General features: G+C 39.1%; 1 protein-coding gene and 1 long non-coding RNA gene across 13 annotated transcripts in view; both read left to right on the top strand.

Annotated features, from left to right (window-relative positions):
- LOC117317544 (centaurin-gamma-1A-like) overlaps window positions 1-17,591 on the top strand; it is a 114,917-nt gene that overhangs the window by 69,346 nt on the left and 27,980 nt on the right. For 9 of the 12 annotated variants that reach the window (XM_033872362.1, XM_033872370.1, XM_033872405.1 and 6 more), the window contains 3 exons: window positions 6,324-6,410; window positions 16,421-16,504; window positions 16,727-16,828. In XM_033872362.1, the coding sequence (XP_033728253.1) occupies window positions 6,324-6,410; window positions 16,421-16,504; window positions 16,727-16,828 (273 nt within the window). The remainder of the gene's footprint in view (window positions 1-6,323; window positions 6,411-16,420; window positions 16,505-16,726; window positions 16,829-17,591) is intronic. The other 3 variants (XM_033872380.1, XM_033872429.1, XM_033872444.1) reach the window with 1 other exon arrangement.
- On the top strand, window positions 12,607-16,399 carry LOC117317619. The gene is made up of 2 exons (XR_004530211.1): window positions 12,607-15,306; window positions 15,642-16,399. It is a non-coding gene; the product is annotated as an uncharacterized LOC117317619 (long non-coding RNA).

The following is a 17,591-nucleotide window of genomic DNA, read 5'->3' on the forward strand; positions in this document are numbered from 1 at the left end:
TAGTGAAATTTCCTTGTAATAAACGCTATTCATGATATACCCTTCCTACCATATAGTTTTGTTATAATATATATTATTAATACAAGTATATAACCTTATTTAACAAAAAATGTGAAGAAACATGAAAAAATACATAGTGTTCTTATAAAAACTTCTGTCTTAGATATTACAAAACTGATTTTATGAATTGGAAATTGTTTACATTTACAAGAAAACGTTTTCCCCTGTCTATAGTTTTTGTAGGTTTTATTTTTTAGTTATTTTTTTTTTAAATCAAAATTAGTCAATTATTGTTATAAGAATAGAACTAATTAAATATGCTGCCTAAAAAGAATACAATATGAATATGAACTAATGTTATATTTATTTAACTTTTTTTACCCAATGTGACATTTTCATTGTGAAATAGTGAGAGATAGTGTAAGATGGTGTGTTTATTTTATGGTTTTATGGAAAATAATAAAAATGGAATGTTGAAAAAGTGATTTTGAATGAGATTTAATTGCCTATTTATCATTAGAGCTAATTACAATTATATATATGTATACAGTATATCTACGTATTAGTACATATGCATGCTATTACAAATATATAGATATACAGTCAAACCTGCCTAATATAGAGATTACCTGTCAGTAGACACAATCTGTATCTAATCAGTGATTCTCTAAGTTAATAATAGAGTATTTTTCTTCGTTAGAAGAGATCTTCAGACATTTATTTCAGTTTTGTGCGATCTTTGATGCAGACAGCTTTGACTGTGTAGCGTTGGGAACAGCATTAGTCATAGATACGTTTTAGTGTAGGAGGAGACAACTCTGGTTTATCCCGCCAGTTCACAGGGCCATGTGGTACAATAGAGCATATGTCCAGGAATTATTTAAAATTGTAAAATATAAGGAAAACTGTTTTTAAGATAGCCTGAACCATATACTTTATGACTGAGTGTTTCTCTTAGTAGCATGTTCTAACAATGACATGCCTGTAAGCTGTTCCTACATCTCTCATTCTCACTGGCGACAGGTTTCCTGGTCACCATCCATCACCACATCCTGTACTCACTGACCATGAAGCTTTACTAGTTACTGATTAAAACATTTCCATGTCTTTCTCATTTATGACTATTATAGGACAATTAGTCAAAACTAATTATCTTCTTCATTAATGCCCAGAGAACCTGTAGCATACTGTATGAGAGAGCATAGTTCTGTTCTCATCGACCTGCATTTTCTGACTGATGTCTAAGCTTCGACTGACCACAATGTTTTGACAAATGTCCAGGTTTATACTTATCACAACATCTGACCGATGTCGTAAGATTGGACTGATGTCTCAGTTTGGACTGATTGCTATGTTCTGACGAACGTCTAAGTTTGAACTGATCACCATGTTCTGAATGATGACCAATGGGTCATATCCAGCCCAAAGTCTGACAAGTATTCCAAAACCAGACCCTTAATATTGGTAGACTTTTAGTGAACTTAAATAATTTAGAATTTTTAGCATACCTGAGTAGTTATTGGAAAGATACTTACACATGTAATGGTTTTCAGTTCTACAGAAACATCTTGATTTATGCAAGTTATTTAAGAGCTGTTTTCACATGACAATTTATTTTTGCAAGCAGATCTACACGTCCAAGCTGTTGTGACTTTCAGAAGATTGGTCAGTGGACGTTTGTTTCCTTGGATATTATAGAACTTTTTCTATGTACAAAAGACAGACAAAGAGTGATACTAAAAGTTGCTAGTTTATTTTGTGTCCGTTTCTCATTTACAGCCAGACATTTTGATGTCTATTTACTCGGACATCAAGGTATACTGATTTTTTATAAACTTTCCTTTTGGTGGTGTAGCGGTGTTGTTAGGACAGCCTCTATCTTTGTCTTAACCTCCTGTTGAAGGCAACTTAGCTGACCATACAGCTAATTTGTATCCATTTTGGATGTAGTTGCTACTGTTTTCCCCAGCTAGGAAATGACGCCTACATCTGGGGTAGTGGATCGTTTGTGAAATATCTTCCCACCCAGCTTTCCATGGTTAGATGGGTACTGCTTAACTCATGATATACCACTCTTCTTGCTATTAATTAGAACATTTGTAAACTTATAAAACAATATAAGTTCTATACAGAAGGGAGATTATTTGAGGAATGATCATCGACGTCACCATCAAATCGTCATCACCATCATCATTTCATCATTCTTTGCTACCTTGGAATGGTGCTTGATCAGCTCAGTTTGTGGGAGTTTCGGTGTTTGGCATACTGATGGCTTACGTTGGAATGCAGTATACTAACCTATGAAAGTTGGGGAAAGGATAAAAAAATTGTCTGGTGTATTATCTAGCATAAAATCATTGTCAGGACCTAGAGGCTCAGTGTTCACATGTTCTGCATTCATCCAACTCATGATAGCACTATATTCGTATTCATATATATGTATGACTAGATATATATTTATATGGATCCCTGCCCTGGTTGGGGTTGTTTACATTATCTCAAAACGGTAGAATGAAATTTCACATTCATTTTGATAATTGTGTAAAATAGTTAAACCAACACTAAGGATAAAAAATATCATGATGATATCATGCAATTAATTTTAAAGATTAACAGATATTCATGCCTAATTAAAATTTTATTCAGATCACTTTGTAAAGTTTCTACTGAAGATTATAATGGTATTTAATTATGCACAAAAATTAAGACTAACAAGAATGCATTGATTTTAAATGATAATGAAATCGTCGTTCATTGAATTTGATACTAGCCTATGATATATTATCATTATAATAAGAGGAAATTCAACAGTTATGAGACTTAATTATAATTAATGAAGTTGATATATTTTCTTTTTTTTTCACCCAATGGATTGCGGTTGTGTAGGAGAAAATGGATAGATATAAGATGGAGTTACACATACACGACAATAGTCCATTCACTCCGCTTCTCAATCGAATGACAAGGGTACGGTCAAGTCTTGTGCTCGTAAGTTATAAAATCACAAAGCTGCCCGGACAAAATGGACATCTTTTGGGAGTGATGCTGGAATTGTCTCCCTTTATTGCCTTTGTTTCAATCTTTGTATGGCAGGTGTCTCTGTGCATGTTTGTTATTTTCCAGTTAATCTTTGTACCTACATTATATGTGTCTTCCATGTTTTCCACTACCAACATTTCTTTCCTCTGCAGTTTTATTTGTTCAAGACTCCCACCACTCACCATATTTTTGCTGTTTTAATTCTGACCAGATAACCTCAATTATCTCCCTTGAACCACCGAATTGTCCCCCTTTGCTACCAACTTGATTTTGTCTGCATGTTTCAGCTGCCTTTAGCTAGGTTGACTACAGCTGCAGAACAGAACATAGGCATCACACACACTTTTCTATCTGTTGGTCTTATTGACATTTTCACGTTTTAAAACACTATTATTGTCTTACCTATCATGGTGTTATGTGAATATTGTCAGTGGTCAAGATGCTTTTTTGCTTCAATCAAAATACTTATTGTAGTGTGAGTGGTACTAAGTTTGGAATCATCTTCAGGATTTCTTCTGTTGAATTTACATGTTATTAAACTTTTTATACACACATTTGCACTTTGACACACATGCAGGTTGATTTTCTGTATGTCTTCTGTCGTGGCAATACAAACTTTGTAACTATTGGACAGATTACTGTTGTTTTGACAGACCTAATACCATTATATGGGTAGGGGAAGGTTTTGGTGGTTAATATATGATTCACTTTCAGGTTTTGTATGTATCGTATACAGCAAGTGTTATGTTTATTGTATGCACTTAATTACATTCAAACATCAGCAAAGTACCATAATGGTACAAATAAACTCTGTGTTATATTTCAGTCCAACATAGGTACTGTTGACAGGTACCAATCAGACAATTATATTTCAGTCCCGCATACTGTACCGTCAACAAGTGCCCATCAGACACTGTGTTATATTTCAGCCCCGTTGACAGGTACCAATTAAACTCTGTGTTATATCATAGTCCAACGCACTGTAGTATCGACAGGTAATGGTCAACCCCAGTGTTATATTGTAGTCCCACACACTGTACTATCGACAGGTAACGGTCAACCCCAGTGTTATATTGTAGTCCCACACACTGTACTATCGACAGGTAACGGTCAACCCCAGTGTTATATTGTAGTCCCACAGACTAGTATCGACAGGTAATGGTCAACCCCAGTGTAATATTGTAGTCCCACGCACTGTACTATCGACAGGTAACAGTCAACCCCAGTGTTATATTGTAGTCCCACAGACTAGTATCGACAGGTAACGGTCAACCCCAGTGTTATATTGTAGTCCCACACTCTGTAGTATCGACAGGTAACGGTCAACCCCAGTGTTATATTGTTGTCCCACAGACTAGTATCGACAGGTAACGGTCAACCCCAGTGTTATATTGTAGTCCCACACTCTGTAGTATCGACAGGTAACGGTCAACCCCAGTGTTATATTGTAGTCCCACAGACTAGTATCGACAGGTAACGGTCAACCCCAGTGTTATATTGTAGTCCCACAGACTAGTATCGACAGGTAACGGTCAACCCCACAATCAATCACAATCAAATCCACAGTTATGTTTTAGTATCCGTACTGTACTGTCCACAGTTCCAACTTGACCCCGAGTTAAATGTCAGTACCAGAGACGTACTATCAGTCTGCTGTGGTTGGTAACCTGCATGTCCTTTCATCATTATGATCATTGCAGTACATTGAAATATTGAATGTTAATTCTACAAATGGCCCGCCATAGTAGAGAATGTGGTATCTATCTGATGTTAAACTTCGTAGAAATAGTAGAAACATATAAGGATGTCAAAAAACATTCTAAAGCTATCTTAGGGAAGAAACTATGACTCGGTTCCAAAGGAAATCTAAAAAAAATCACCTAAGATTACGATTTAAAAAAAAGAAATATGAAGTTTTGAATAAAAAGCTTGAAACAAGCAATGATTAAGTAGAGTTAAGAAGTATAAGAGCATTAAGTAAAATATTGTAAGCATGCTATTCAGTATTTAGTTTATGTTGCTGTCAATGTATATTTTTTGCAGCTGTTTAACAGATTTCTTTGTTGATTAGATTTGCTAACAACCACAATTAGTGCTAACATTGTGGCCTGTAGGATGGCTGTGATACAGACACAAGTGTATGTGTGATTGCTGTTGTGTATCTCTGCAAAAGGCAATACAAGTGAATCATATGGATATTTTTTTAAAGTTTAAATTAAAATGAGAGTTTAAAGAGAAAAATGTTAATCACAAGTTTCTGTTTGATAAGTATCGTTGATACATAGTGTAACACAGCAGCAGTCATAACTACACTGTCCTGTTTCTCATTAATCCGTGTGTCTATGCTTGTTGAACAAGTGTAGAAGACTTACCCATGCTTTTAGACTTTACAGGGTACATCACTAACCATCTGGAGTTCCTATTTACACTGCAGAAGTCACTTTCCAGTGTTTCCTTGGTTCTATGTAGATCTCAAAGTTATCTACCTGTCTGTAGAATTCTCAAACCATCTTTATTGTTCCCTGGTTAAACTGGAAGGCTGTGTCTCAACAAATCTATGGTGATATCTTCTGACTGTGTGGTAGAAAGGTTTCCGCTAGATTAATTCTGTTTACAATCCTACAGTTACCATTCTAGTTCTGTTCAGACTAAATAAAGGAACTGCTTTTTCAAGTACCACAGATACTATAGGTTTCTTTTGCTTTTGGCAGTATCTCCAAGGCACCAATCACATTAAATGTTTTGTTCGGACATTAAAGCCAAACTTGGACAATTTCTGTCTATAATTGCATGTCCTGATCCTGAATACAACCTTGCTCTTATGGTTCAATGAGCAGCTATAAAGTGTCCAAAAGTCTCTATCAGCAATTAACTATAGACATATGATGATTTGTGCTTGTTCTATGTTTTAAGAAGTTAGAACCCAGCTTTTTAAGATTGAAGCAGTCAAAACTTTTGCAACAACCCTAGACAGGATTACTACAGTTTCGTGGAGCTAACTTGCTTGTATAAGTAGATGTGTAGTTCTGGCTTGTAGTTCTATTCAGCTTGCTTTTGGTGGAAGATTTGTACTATTGGTGGCTTGGAGCAAAGAAACGCTTTTACCCAACGTGCTATTTATGTAGACTTGTAGGCACATTTAGTGTTTTAGCCATGTGCCTGTTCAGTTGTAGATAACTGGCCTATAGCTTTGTGAACTGACCTGTAAAAGGGCTACCTGTAGCGGTATATAGACGTAGAACTGACCTATATCTAACACCATCGTCCAATGTGTACGTTTACAGGATAAGCCTGATGCCAGAGACTTGCCCACACCAAGCAGCACACCAACACAGAGTCGCAAAAATAGGCGGCGCTCCAACCTTTTTAATGTAAGCAAAACGTAAAAGGTGCCTGTCTGGTGGATGTGGTCAGTGGTATAATGTGGCTCTCTGATTGGCTGGTCAAAGTCATATGACTGATTCTTATTAGCTCTTAATGATCATTTGACTGTTCTCTATTCACATTGATTATAAAATTTATTGTGAAGGGATTTTTTTACTTATTTTCTAGTGTGTTATAACTGCAAAAGCTAACCAATTTTGACTGCTTTATTTGTTAAAACACAATATAATGTAGTATAATGTCTTTTGATTTGAGTGTCTCACTTTACTCGGGAAATAAGAATATTAAAACAAAAGTGTGACTGCTTATTAATCACTTGATGTGTTACCATGGTACTTTGAGATGGGATGGGAGAATGCCATCAAAGCAAAAAAAATGTTCAATCAGATAGGGTATTTAGAAATTTACTATTTCACTGCTAGGAAAAAACTAATGTAAATTTTAAGATATTACTTTGATCAACATGGCCACTGAAGATGTAGGATTAAATGATACAGGTTTTTCTATTGTCGGCAATAGTTATTTAAGTTCTGTTTGTCATACATCCTTGTAAATGTATCCAGTGAAATCAGATGTTACATTGACCACTGGTCACTGGTCCACCTATAGGCCTGCCTCGTGAACACAAATGACCTTGAATGTCTGTGGGAAGCCAGCGTTCTGATCTAATTCTGACCTCTTCCATAACTTGTGTGAAAGTTACACAAATTCTGCTGACACTCCTGACCAGGTACAACATATAGTTATAGGTGAAGGTGGGGAAGCAGCTTTATTCACAATTAAATAATTAAATAATTAAATGGCTTAATTGCTTCAATTTGATCTTTATTTCATTCAGTCTTTAATTTCTTGCGTCATGTACGTGGAGATGAAAAAGCTTTTTCTTGTAAAGAGACAGTGTAATCCTTGTTTGCTTCCATTTTCTATTAGAATCATTTTTATTTATTTATTTTTTCTTAATTTTACCTGTAATATCTCCTGTTCACCTTTGAACACTGGCCTCCAAATCAGACGACCTTCAGTCAAATTGGTGTCACGCATTATGGCTATACTTAACTGCTGTATCGGTTTGGTCACTGTTTTTGACCATTGGTTGGTTTGTTATAATTGAAACATATTCTTGTAAAACCTTTGTTTATTTGAATGTGTGGTGAACATCATTGGACATTAACTATTATTAACTGCATGTTTGTGGATGATTTTGTTTGCTATCTTGATTGCTAGTAATGTTTTATGTTTGCTGTATGTACTTTGTTTGCTAGTATTGTTATTTGAATGATTTTGTTGTATTTGTAACAGATGCAATCTAGTTTTTTTAATTTTGTGTAAATTTGGAGATATAAGTTCATACACTTGATAATTCATTAAGTATAAGGATTTACTGTATAATTTCAAGGGAGTCCATTCTATTGTCATTCCCGCCGATGTCTGTGTCCAAAGGAGAGCTAAACACATGTGGTCTAGTTAGCTTGTAGCTGTATAAATTGTGTTAATTATGTTAATGGGGTAGAACAGACACTCTTTAATTGATCATAACAGGAAAACAAACAGATATTCATTCATAAGGCTTGACCTAGAAACTGAATAAAAGGATTATCAGGTAGACATTGAAATATGAAGAATTGGTATCGCTGCCTCTTCCTAAAGACATTTGTAAAATTCAAAACATATATGTTGAGGAGTGATGAAGTAGTCATATTCCCTGAGGGAACTCAGACAAGCATTGTCCTACCACCAGGGTCATCAATTGTTTATTGTACTACTGAATATAATCCAATCAAAGATGTGCTGAGTAAATGTAATAAACGTCAACAACAATACAGACTTGCACATAAAATTGTCATCCACCATTGCTGTAATTAAGGGAAATAACTCTTGCTATATATTGATAGAGGCTGACAATTGCAGCAGTCCCTGCTGGGAGACAGTGTTATGTCAACTTTGAGCATGTAGTTCTATGAGACATGGTTTGTCTCACAGTTCTGAGATGTTAGATGTGATGATTTGTCTCAGTTTTATGAGATGAAGGTTTAAATCACAGTTCTATGAGATACGATTTGTCTCAGTTTTATGAGACTGATGGTTTAAATCACAGTTCTATGAGATACGATTTGTCTCACAGTTTTATGAGACTGATGGTTTGAATGACAGTTCTTTGACATATGATGATTTATCTCAGAGCTATGAGATGTGATGATTTTTCTCACAGTCTTATGAGATATGATTTGTCTCAGTTATATGAGATGATGATTTGTCTCACAGTTCTATGAGATGATGGTTTGAATCACAGTTCTACGAGATATTATGACTCATCTCACAGCTCTAAGAGATATGATTTGTCTCACAATTCTCTGAGATATGATAATTTATCTTACAGTTTTATGAGATATGGTTTCTCTCACAGTTCTATGAGATATGATTTGTTATTTGATGTTTCTGAACTGATAGGGAATGATGCATCACAGATGAGCCATGATGGTAGCATTCTTCTCCTTTCATATATATATGTCAGTAATTATTGTGACTTTTTAACTTGGAAATTATCTCTTTGGATAGCCAACTGATATAGTAACTTATGATTCATAGGCATCATTACCAATAGCCTTGTTAAGGATGTAGTGTTAGCTTTGGGGGATGTTGATATTTATTCCCATACACATCTTCACCAACTTGTAACATTAGGTTAAAAAATGATTTTGGCCATCATAATGCCCATCATGAAAAAATGATTTTGGCCATCATAATATCCATCATAATTATGAACAGTATTAATGGAACAATTATGTTTTGTTAATTACCAGTTTAGACTGGCAAATCTGTCAAGGTGGTCATTAGAGTTATCCCCCTTGACCACAGTCACAGAGTAGTTCCATAATTGTAGGCACAATAGATCCATATGTTTGTTGATGTGGGAAAATGTAGAATAAATCTTGTAATCCATCATAATTATTAATTCAGTCGTCAATACGCCAGTTTTCCATTGCTGTTGATAGGACATACAAAACCAGATCCATAACATTCCTCTTATTTTCCATCACTTTAGACTTATGATTGTCAGTTTTTGTACCTTTGTAAAGCCCTGTACTAAAATCAAAAGATCAACTGTAGTTATGGACCCAGTGTTTATGATTTATTTTCTAATATAAGAAATATTTTATTATGGTTTGAGTCTACTTAAATTTTCAATGCATGCACACAATACACCATCTAGACCATGGCCAGCCCTGGTTATTGAGGGTTTGACAACCCTGGTGGCTATGAGGTTAGATCCATGGACAACCGAAATGTCTATGAGGTTAGATCCACGGACAACCGAAATGTCTATGAGGTTAGATCCACGGACAGCCCTGGTGGCTGAGGTAAGGTTCATGGACAGCCCTGGTGAATGAGGTTAGGTCCATAGACAGCCGAAGTGTCTGTGAGGTTAGATCAATGGACAACAGAAGTGTCTGTGAGGTAAGATCCATAGATAGCTCTGGTGACTGAAGTTTGATCCATGGACAACCCTGGTGTCTTTGAGGTTAGGTCTATGGACAACCCAGGTGTCTATGAGGTTAGGTCTATGGACAACCCAGGTGTCTTTGAGGTTAGGTCTATGGACAGCCCTGGTGACTGTGGGGTTAGGTCCATGGACAGCCCTGGTGAGTGTGAGGTTAAGTCCATGGACAGCCCTGGTGACTGTGGGGTTAGGTCCATGGACTGCCCTGGGGACTGTGAGGTTAGGTCCATGGACAACCCAGGTGTCTGTGAGGTTAGGTCTATGGACAGCCCTGGTGACTGCGAGGTTAGGTCCATGGACAGCCCTGGTGACTGTGAGGTTAGGTCCATGGACAGCCCTGGTGACTTTGAGGTTAGGTCCATGGACAGCCCTGGTGACTTTGAGGTTAGGTCCATGGACAACAGAAGTGTCTGTGAGGTTAGATCCATGGACAGCCCTGGTGACTGAGGTTAGGTCCATGGACAGCCCTGGTTACTGAGGTTAGGTTCATGGACAGCCCTGGTGTCTGTGAGGTTAGGTCCATGGACAGCCCTGGTGACTGAGGTTAGGTCCATGGACAGCCCTGGTGACTGTGAGGTTAGGTCCATGGACAGCCCTGGTTACTGTGAGGTTAGATCCATGGACAGCCCTGGTTACTGAGGTTAGGTCCATGGACAGACCTGGTTACTGAGGTTAGGTTCATGGACAGCCCTTGTGTCTGTTAGGTTAGGTCCATGGACAGTTTTAGTGAATGTGAGGCTAGGTCCATGGACAGCCCTGGTGACTGTGGGGTTAGGTCCATGGACTGCCCTGGTGACTGTGAGGTTAGGTCCATGGACAGTTTTAGTGAATGTGAGGCTAGGTCCATGGACAGCCCTGGTGACTGTGAGGCTAGGTCCATGGACAGCCCTGGTGACTGTGAGGTTAGGTCCATGGATAGCCCTGGTGACTGTGAGGCTAGGTCCATGGACAGTTTTAGTGACTGCGAGGTTAGGTCCATGGACAGCCCTGGTGACTTTGAGGCTAGGTCCATGGACAGTTTTAGTGAATGTGAGGTTAGGTCCATGGACAGCCCTGGTGACTTTGAGGCTAGGTCCATGGACAGTTTTAGTGAATGTGAGGCTAGGTCCATGGACAGTTTTAGTGAATGTGAGGTTAGGTCCATGGACAGGTTAGGTCCATGGACAGCCCTGGTGACTGAGGTTAGGTCCATAGACAGCCCTGGTGACTGTGAGGTTAGGTCCATGGACAGCCCTGGTGACTGAGAGGTTACTTCCATGGACAGCCCCGGTGACTGTGAGGTTAGGTCCATGGACAGCCCTGGTTACTGTGAGGTTAGATCCATGGACAGCCCTGGTTACTGAGGTTAGGTCCATGGACAGACCTGGTTACTGAGGTTAGGTTCATGGACAGCCCTTGTGTCTGTTAGGTTAGGTCCATGGACAGTTTTAGTGAATGTGAGGCTAGGTCCATGGACAGCCCTGGTGACTGTGGGGTTAGGTCCATGGACTGCCCTGGTGACTGTGAGGTTAGGTCCATGGACAGTTTTAGTGAATGTGAGGCTAGGTCCATGGACAGCCCTGGTGACTGTGAGGCTAGGTCCATGGACAGCCCTGGTGACTGTGAGGTTAGGTCCATGGATAGCCCTGGTGACTGTGAGGCTAGGTCCATGGACAGTTTTAGTGACTGCGAGGTTAGGTCCATGGACAGCCCTGGTGACTTTGAGGCTAGGTCCATGGACAGTTTTAGTGAATGTGAGGTTAGGTCCATGGACAGCCCTGGTGACTTTGAGGCTAGGTCCATGGACAGTTTTAGTGAATGTGAGGCTAGGTCCATGGACAGTTTTAGTGAATGTGAGGTTAGGTCCATGGACAGGTTAGGTCCATGGACAGCCCTGGTGACTGAGGTTAGGTCCATAGACAGCCCTGGTGACTGTGAGGTTAGGTCCATGGACAGCCCTGGTGACTGAGAGGTTACTTCCATGGACAGCCCTGGTGACTGTGAGGTTAGGTCCATGGACAGCCCTGGTGACTTTGAGGTTAGGTCCATGGACAGCCCTGGTGACTGTGAGGTTAGGTCCATGGACAGCCCTGGTGACTGTGGGGTTAGGTCCACGGACAGCCCTGGTGACTGTGAGGTTAGGTTCATGGACAGCCCTGGTGACTGTGAGGTTAGGTCCATGGACAGCCCTGGTGACTGTGAGGTTACGCCCATGGACAGCCCTGGTGACTGTGAGGTTAGGTCCATGGACAGCCCTGGTGACTGAGGCTAGGTCCATGGACAGCCCTGGTGACTGAGGCTAGGTCCATGGACAGCCCTGGTGACTGTGAGGTTAGGTCCATGGACAGCCCTGGTGACTGTGAGGTTAGGTCCATGGACAGCCCTGGTGACTGTGAGGCTAGGTCCATGGACAGCCCTGGTGACTGTGGGGTATGATCATAAACTACATTTCAAATTCAGTTTATTGCTTTTATTAAGTAGTGATCCAAAACCGCAATAATTATCTTTGTTCTTCGTTGAGAATCCGCAATGATTTTGTTTATTTCCGTAGAGGGATATGTTTCTGAAATCTTGTGCAATGCATTATCAGGTTGTATGATAAATAAAAGGAAATACATACATTATATCTCTTTACCCTGGGTACCAAAGAGTTTTTATGTGTTCTAGCCTGTGAATTTTAGTTTAAAAAAAATTCTTATGACTGATGCTATGATGAGGTTTGTCAGTAATCTATGTGCTACAACTTAATTGTTAAAAATAAAATGAATTTTAAATACCATGAACAAATCTTCATCAAATGTTTTTCTGACAAGGTTAATATTGTTAGACATTAATTTGGGTGTGACGGCATAATTGCACAATAGAGTGTTTTTGTGTGTTATTAAACCAGATGGAGTTTATACTCTGTGTGAAGGATGTGTACCCCCTGGAGATTCTCCAGTTTATAGTATTGTGTACTATCAATACAATGGTTTATATCTGAGTTGGCAGTTTTTACTTTGCACACTTACTACCTACACATTTTCGCACATTTGATTTCCAGACTTGTAGCCACTTACTGGTGTGCTTTTTGTGTTTCTGGCCTGTGCAGTATTTTTATTCCCCCTTGACACCTGTATGTTTACAAGCCATAGCTCCAAGCTGTATGTTCAACTGTATCTTTGCTGGCTGTTGTGATTGGCTAAGATCCTGTTATTGTTTGATGGTATTTTGGTTGCCTGGATTTTGACCTCTGATTTCTGACCCCTACCCCGACCACCTCCTTATATCCTGTCACCCATTGGTTATTAATACATCTATTAATTTGCATGACATTAATGCAGATTCCATTATCACCAACATTGTTGATGAAATATTGAATATTTGATTTTTTTAATTTGATTAGCTAAAAACTGTTGATCATTCATTGATGATGACAGATGTTGTTTGAGTTTATCAGTATTATAAACTGTAGCTTCTGTATAATATCGGGTGTTATTAGACATGGATGGTGGCGGGACTTATGTTTAAATGTGATGGCTTTCTCTACTTCGTACTTTAATTCATGATTATAGAACAAATATCTCCAAACATCATATGAGTACAGTACTTACATACTCATGCTGCAGAATTTTGATTTTTGATAGACTAAAATGTTTGCCAGTTTAAACATTGGTACTAGAATACATGATGTAGCTGTAATGTTAACATGGGTTATCTTTGGCAATGATGCTGTTGTTGGTTTGTGTTTGATCTACACAGTAGAAAATTTTACTTCATTTTTTTAAAGGAGGGTTGTCAGGGGGAATGTGGATGGACCCATCGGGTCAGGTCTACTTACGAGTGAGATAAGAAGGGAGGTAACTCTGTATTTTGTTTATAGATCAGTGTAGATCTCTGCTGTTTTATAGGAGGTAGTGTGGAAGTTCACTAGCCTTATAGGACACCCTGTATACCAGGACAGGATGCTTTAGTTTATAGGTCACACAGTCAGGATTGACTGGGAATAGGGCTTCCACTACAGTAAAAGGGGATAGTTTATAGGTCAGACAGTCAGGATTGACTGGGAATAGGGCTTCCACTACAGTAAAAGGGGATAGTTTATAGGTCACACAGTCAGGATTGTCTGGGAATAGGGCTTCCACTACAGTAAAAGGGGATAGTTTATATGTCAGATAGTCAGGATTGACTGGGAATAGGGCTTCCACTACAGTAAAAGGGGATAGTTTATAGGTCAGATAGTCAGGATTGACTGGGAATAGGACTTCCACTACAGTAAAAGGGGATAGTTTATAGGTCAGAGTCAGGATTGGCTGGGAATAGGGCTTCCACTACAGTAAAAGGGGATAGTTTATAGGTCACACAGTCAGGATTGACTGGGAATAGGACTTCCACTACAGTAAAAGGGGATAGTTTATAGGTCACACAGTCAGGATTGACTGGGAATAGGGCTTCCACTACAGTAAAAGGGGATAGTTTATAGGTCAGAGTCAGGATTGGCTGGGAATAGGGCTTCCACTACAGTAAAAGGGGATAGTTTATAGGTCAGATAGTCAGGATTGGCTGGGAATAGGGCTTCCACTACAGTAAAAGGGGATAGTTTATAGGTCACACAGTCAGGATTGACTGGGAATAGGGCTTCCACTACAGTAAAAGGGGATAGTTTATAGGTCACACAGTCAGGATTGACTGGGAATAGGGCTTCCACTACAGTAAAAGGGGATAGTTTATAGGTCACACAGTCAGGATTGACTGGGAATAGGGCTTCCACTACAGTAAAAGGGGATAGTTTATAGGTCACACAGTCAGGATTGACTGGGAATAGGGCTTCCACTACAGTAAAAGGGGATAGTTTATAGGTCACATAGTCAGGATTGGCTGGGAATAGGGCTTCCACTACAGTAAAAAGGGATAGTTTATAGGTCACACAGTCAGGATTGACTGGGAATAGGGCTTCCACTACAGTAAAAGGGGATAGTTTATAGGTCACATAGTCAGGATTGACTGGGAATAGGGCTTCCACTACAGTAAAAGGGGATAGTTTATAGGTCAGATAGTCAGGATTGACTGGGAATAGGGCTTCCACTACAGTAAAAGGGGATAGTTTATAGGTCACACAGTCAGGATTGACTGGGAATAGGGCTTCCACTACAGTAAAAGGGGATAGTTTATAGGTCACACAGTCAGGATTGACTGGGAATAGGGCTTCCACTACAGTAAAAGGGGATAGTTTATAGGTCACACAGTCAGGATTGACTGGGAATAGGGCTTCCACTACAGTAAAAGGGGATAGTTTATAGGTCACATAGTCAGGATTGACTGGGAATAGGGCTTCCACTACAGTAAAAGGGGATAGTTTATAGGTCACACAGTCAGGATTGTCTGGGAATAGGGCTTCCACTACAGTAAAAGGGGATAGTTTATAGGTCAGATAGTCAGAGTTTATAGGTCAGACAGTCAGGATTGACTGGGAATAGGGCTTCCACTACAGTAAAAGGGGATAGTTTATAGGTCAGAGTCAGGATTGACTGGGAATAGGGCTTCCACTACAGTAAAAGGGGATAGTTTATAGGTCAGAGTCAGGATTGGCTGGGAATAGGGCTTCCACTACAGTAAAAGGGGATAGTTTATAGGTCAGATAGTCAGGATTGGCTGGGAATATGGCTTCCACTACAGTAAAAGGGGATAGTTTATAGGTCAGACAGTCAGGATTGACTGGGAATAGGGCTTCCACTACAGTAAAAGGGGAGATAGTTTATAGGTCACACAGTCAGGATTGGCTGGGAATAGGGCTTCCACTACAGTAAAAGGGGATAGTTTATAGGTCACATAGTCAGGATTGGCTGGGAATAGGGCTTCCACTACAGTAAAAGGGGAGATAATTTGTGTCCAGGACATTGACAAGTGATCATATCCTTGGAGGAATTTTCATTTTAGTGAGCTAATTCTTTATCAAATTGCTCAAGGTTAAAATTGAAGTGATATTTTAAGGAAATAAAACATTTTGGTATGAAAATTTATGGAGATTTATGAATCCTGAGAATAACAGTTTTTGTACTTGGAAAGTGAATGCTTGTTCCAGTAATATTAATATGTTTGCTGTTGTTTCAATATCATAATCAGAAGCAATATATCCTGCATTTTAAATTATAAACATAATGTATATTGGAACATTTCTCAAAAAAAAACAAAAAAAAAACAGATTAAAAGATTATTTTTTCAGTAGAGAGAAGTATAAGATGGTTTGTGTAACAGTGATGAGATGGTTTGTGTTACAGGGATGTTTTGTAATTTGGTAGAGAGCTAATCCACTAGTGAACTTGTTATTACTACATGAGGGAGTAAATAATACAATAAAGAAAGTTTTTCCTCTGGATAGACATAGTGTTCATGGTTGTATCTGTTACATTCAAGTGTTTATGATATTTCCAAAGAAACCACCCAAAATCATTCTTTTAAACTGTTCAAACAATTTTACTTTCTTAACTTTATTTTTAAGTTTACAAACAAATAATGTAATATTCTTATTTCCCTCAACAGCCTAAGAATAAAGAAGAAGAAAAGGTGAAAACATTACCGGAGACGGAAAAGCTAGGCAGTGGACGTGTTATACCTCTCAAACAGGTGCTCCTTGTAAACAAATATACAAACAATGATATGAAAATAATTATTAAATCGGGTTCCTCATTGTTTTATAAAAAACTTATTTTTATTTTTTCTCAGTTTTAACTTTTACAATAGAATTTTCTCTTAAAGAAAACCCTGTATATGCATTTTATGTCTGGGAAGAATTTGAATGACTGACCCGTAAATCAAGTATTTTCACATCACCATTGTATTTTATAGGGCTACTTATACAAGAAGAGTCATGGTTTAAACAAAGAATGGAAGAAGAAATATGTGACTTTGTTAGATGATGCACGCTTGGCATATCACCCTAGTCTTCACGTAAGTTAAATTATTGAACTGCATAAATAGCATGATTATATTGATATATAAGGCTAATTTGGGACAGTTGTGAATGTACTGGCCCAATCTAAGAGAATCAATCTCTAGTGTTACCCAACCTAGTCTCAGAGAGAAAGTTCCTAACGTTACCCAACCCAGTCTCAGAGAAACAGTCTCTAGTGTTACCCAACCTAGTCTCAGAGAGACAGTCCATAGTGTTACCCAACCCAGTCTCAGAGAGACAGTCCCTCGTGTTACCCAACCCAGTCTCAGAGAGACAGTCCCTAGTGTTACCCAACCCAGTCTCAGAGGGACAGTCCCTAGTGTTACCCAACCCAGTCTCAGAGGGACAGTCCCTAGTGTTACCCAACCCAGTCTCAGAGAGACAGTCCCTAGTGTTACCCAACCCAGTCTCAGAGGGACAGTCCATAGTTACCCAACCCAGTCTCAGAGAGACAGTCCCTAGTGTTACCCAACCCAGTCTCAGAGGGACAGTCCCTAGTGTTACCCAACCTAGTCTCAGAGGGACAGTCCATAGTGTTACCCAACCCAGTCTCAGAGGGACAGTCCATAGTGTTACCCAACCTAGTCTCAGAGGGACAGTCCCTAGTGTTACCCAACCCAGTCTCAGAGAGACAGTCCCTAGTGTTACCCAACCCAGTCTCAGAGAGACAGTCCCTAGTGTTACCCAACCCAGTCTCAGAGGGACAGTCCCTAGTGTTACCCAACCCAGTCTCAGAGGGACAGTCCATAGTTACCCAAC

Source organism: Pecten maximus, chromosome 2 (genome assembly GCF_902652985.1).
Source record: "Pecten maximus chromosome 2, xPecMax1.1, whole genome shotgun sequence".
NCBI classification, from domain to species: domain Eukaryota; kingdom Metazoa; phylum Mollusca; class Bivalvia; order Pectinida; family Pectinidae; genus Pecten; species Pecten maximus.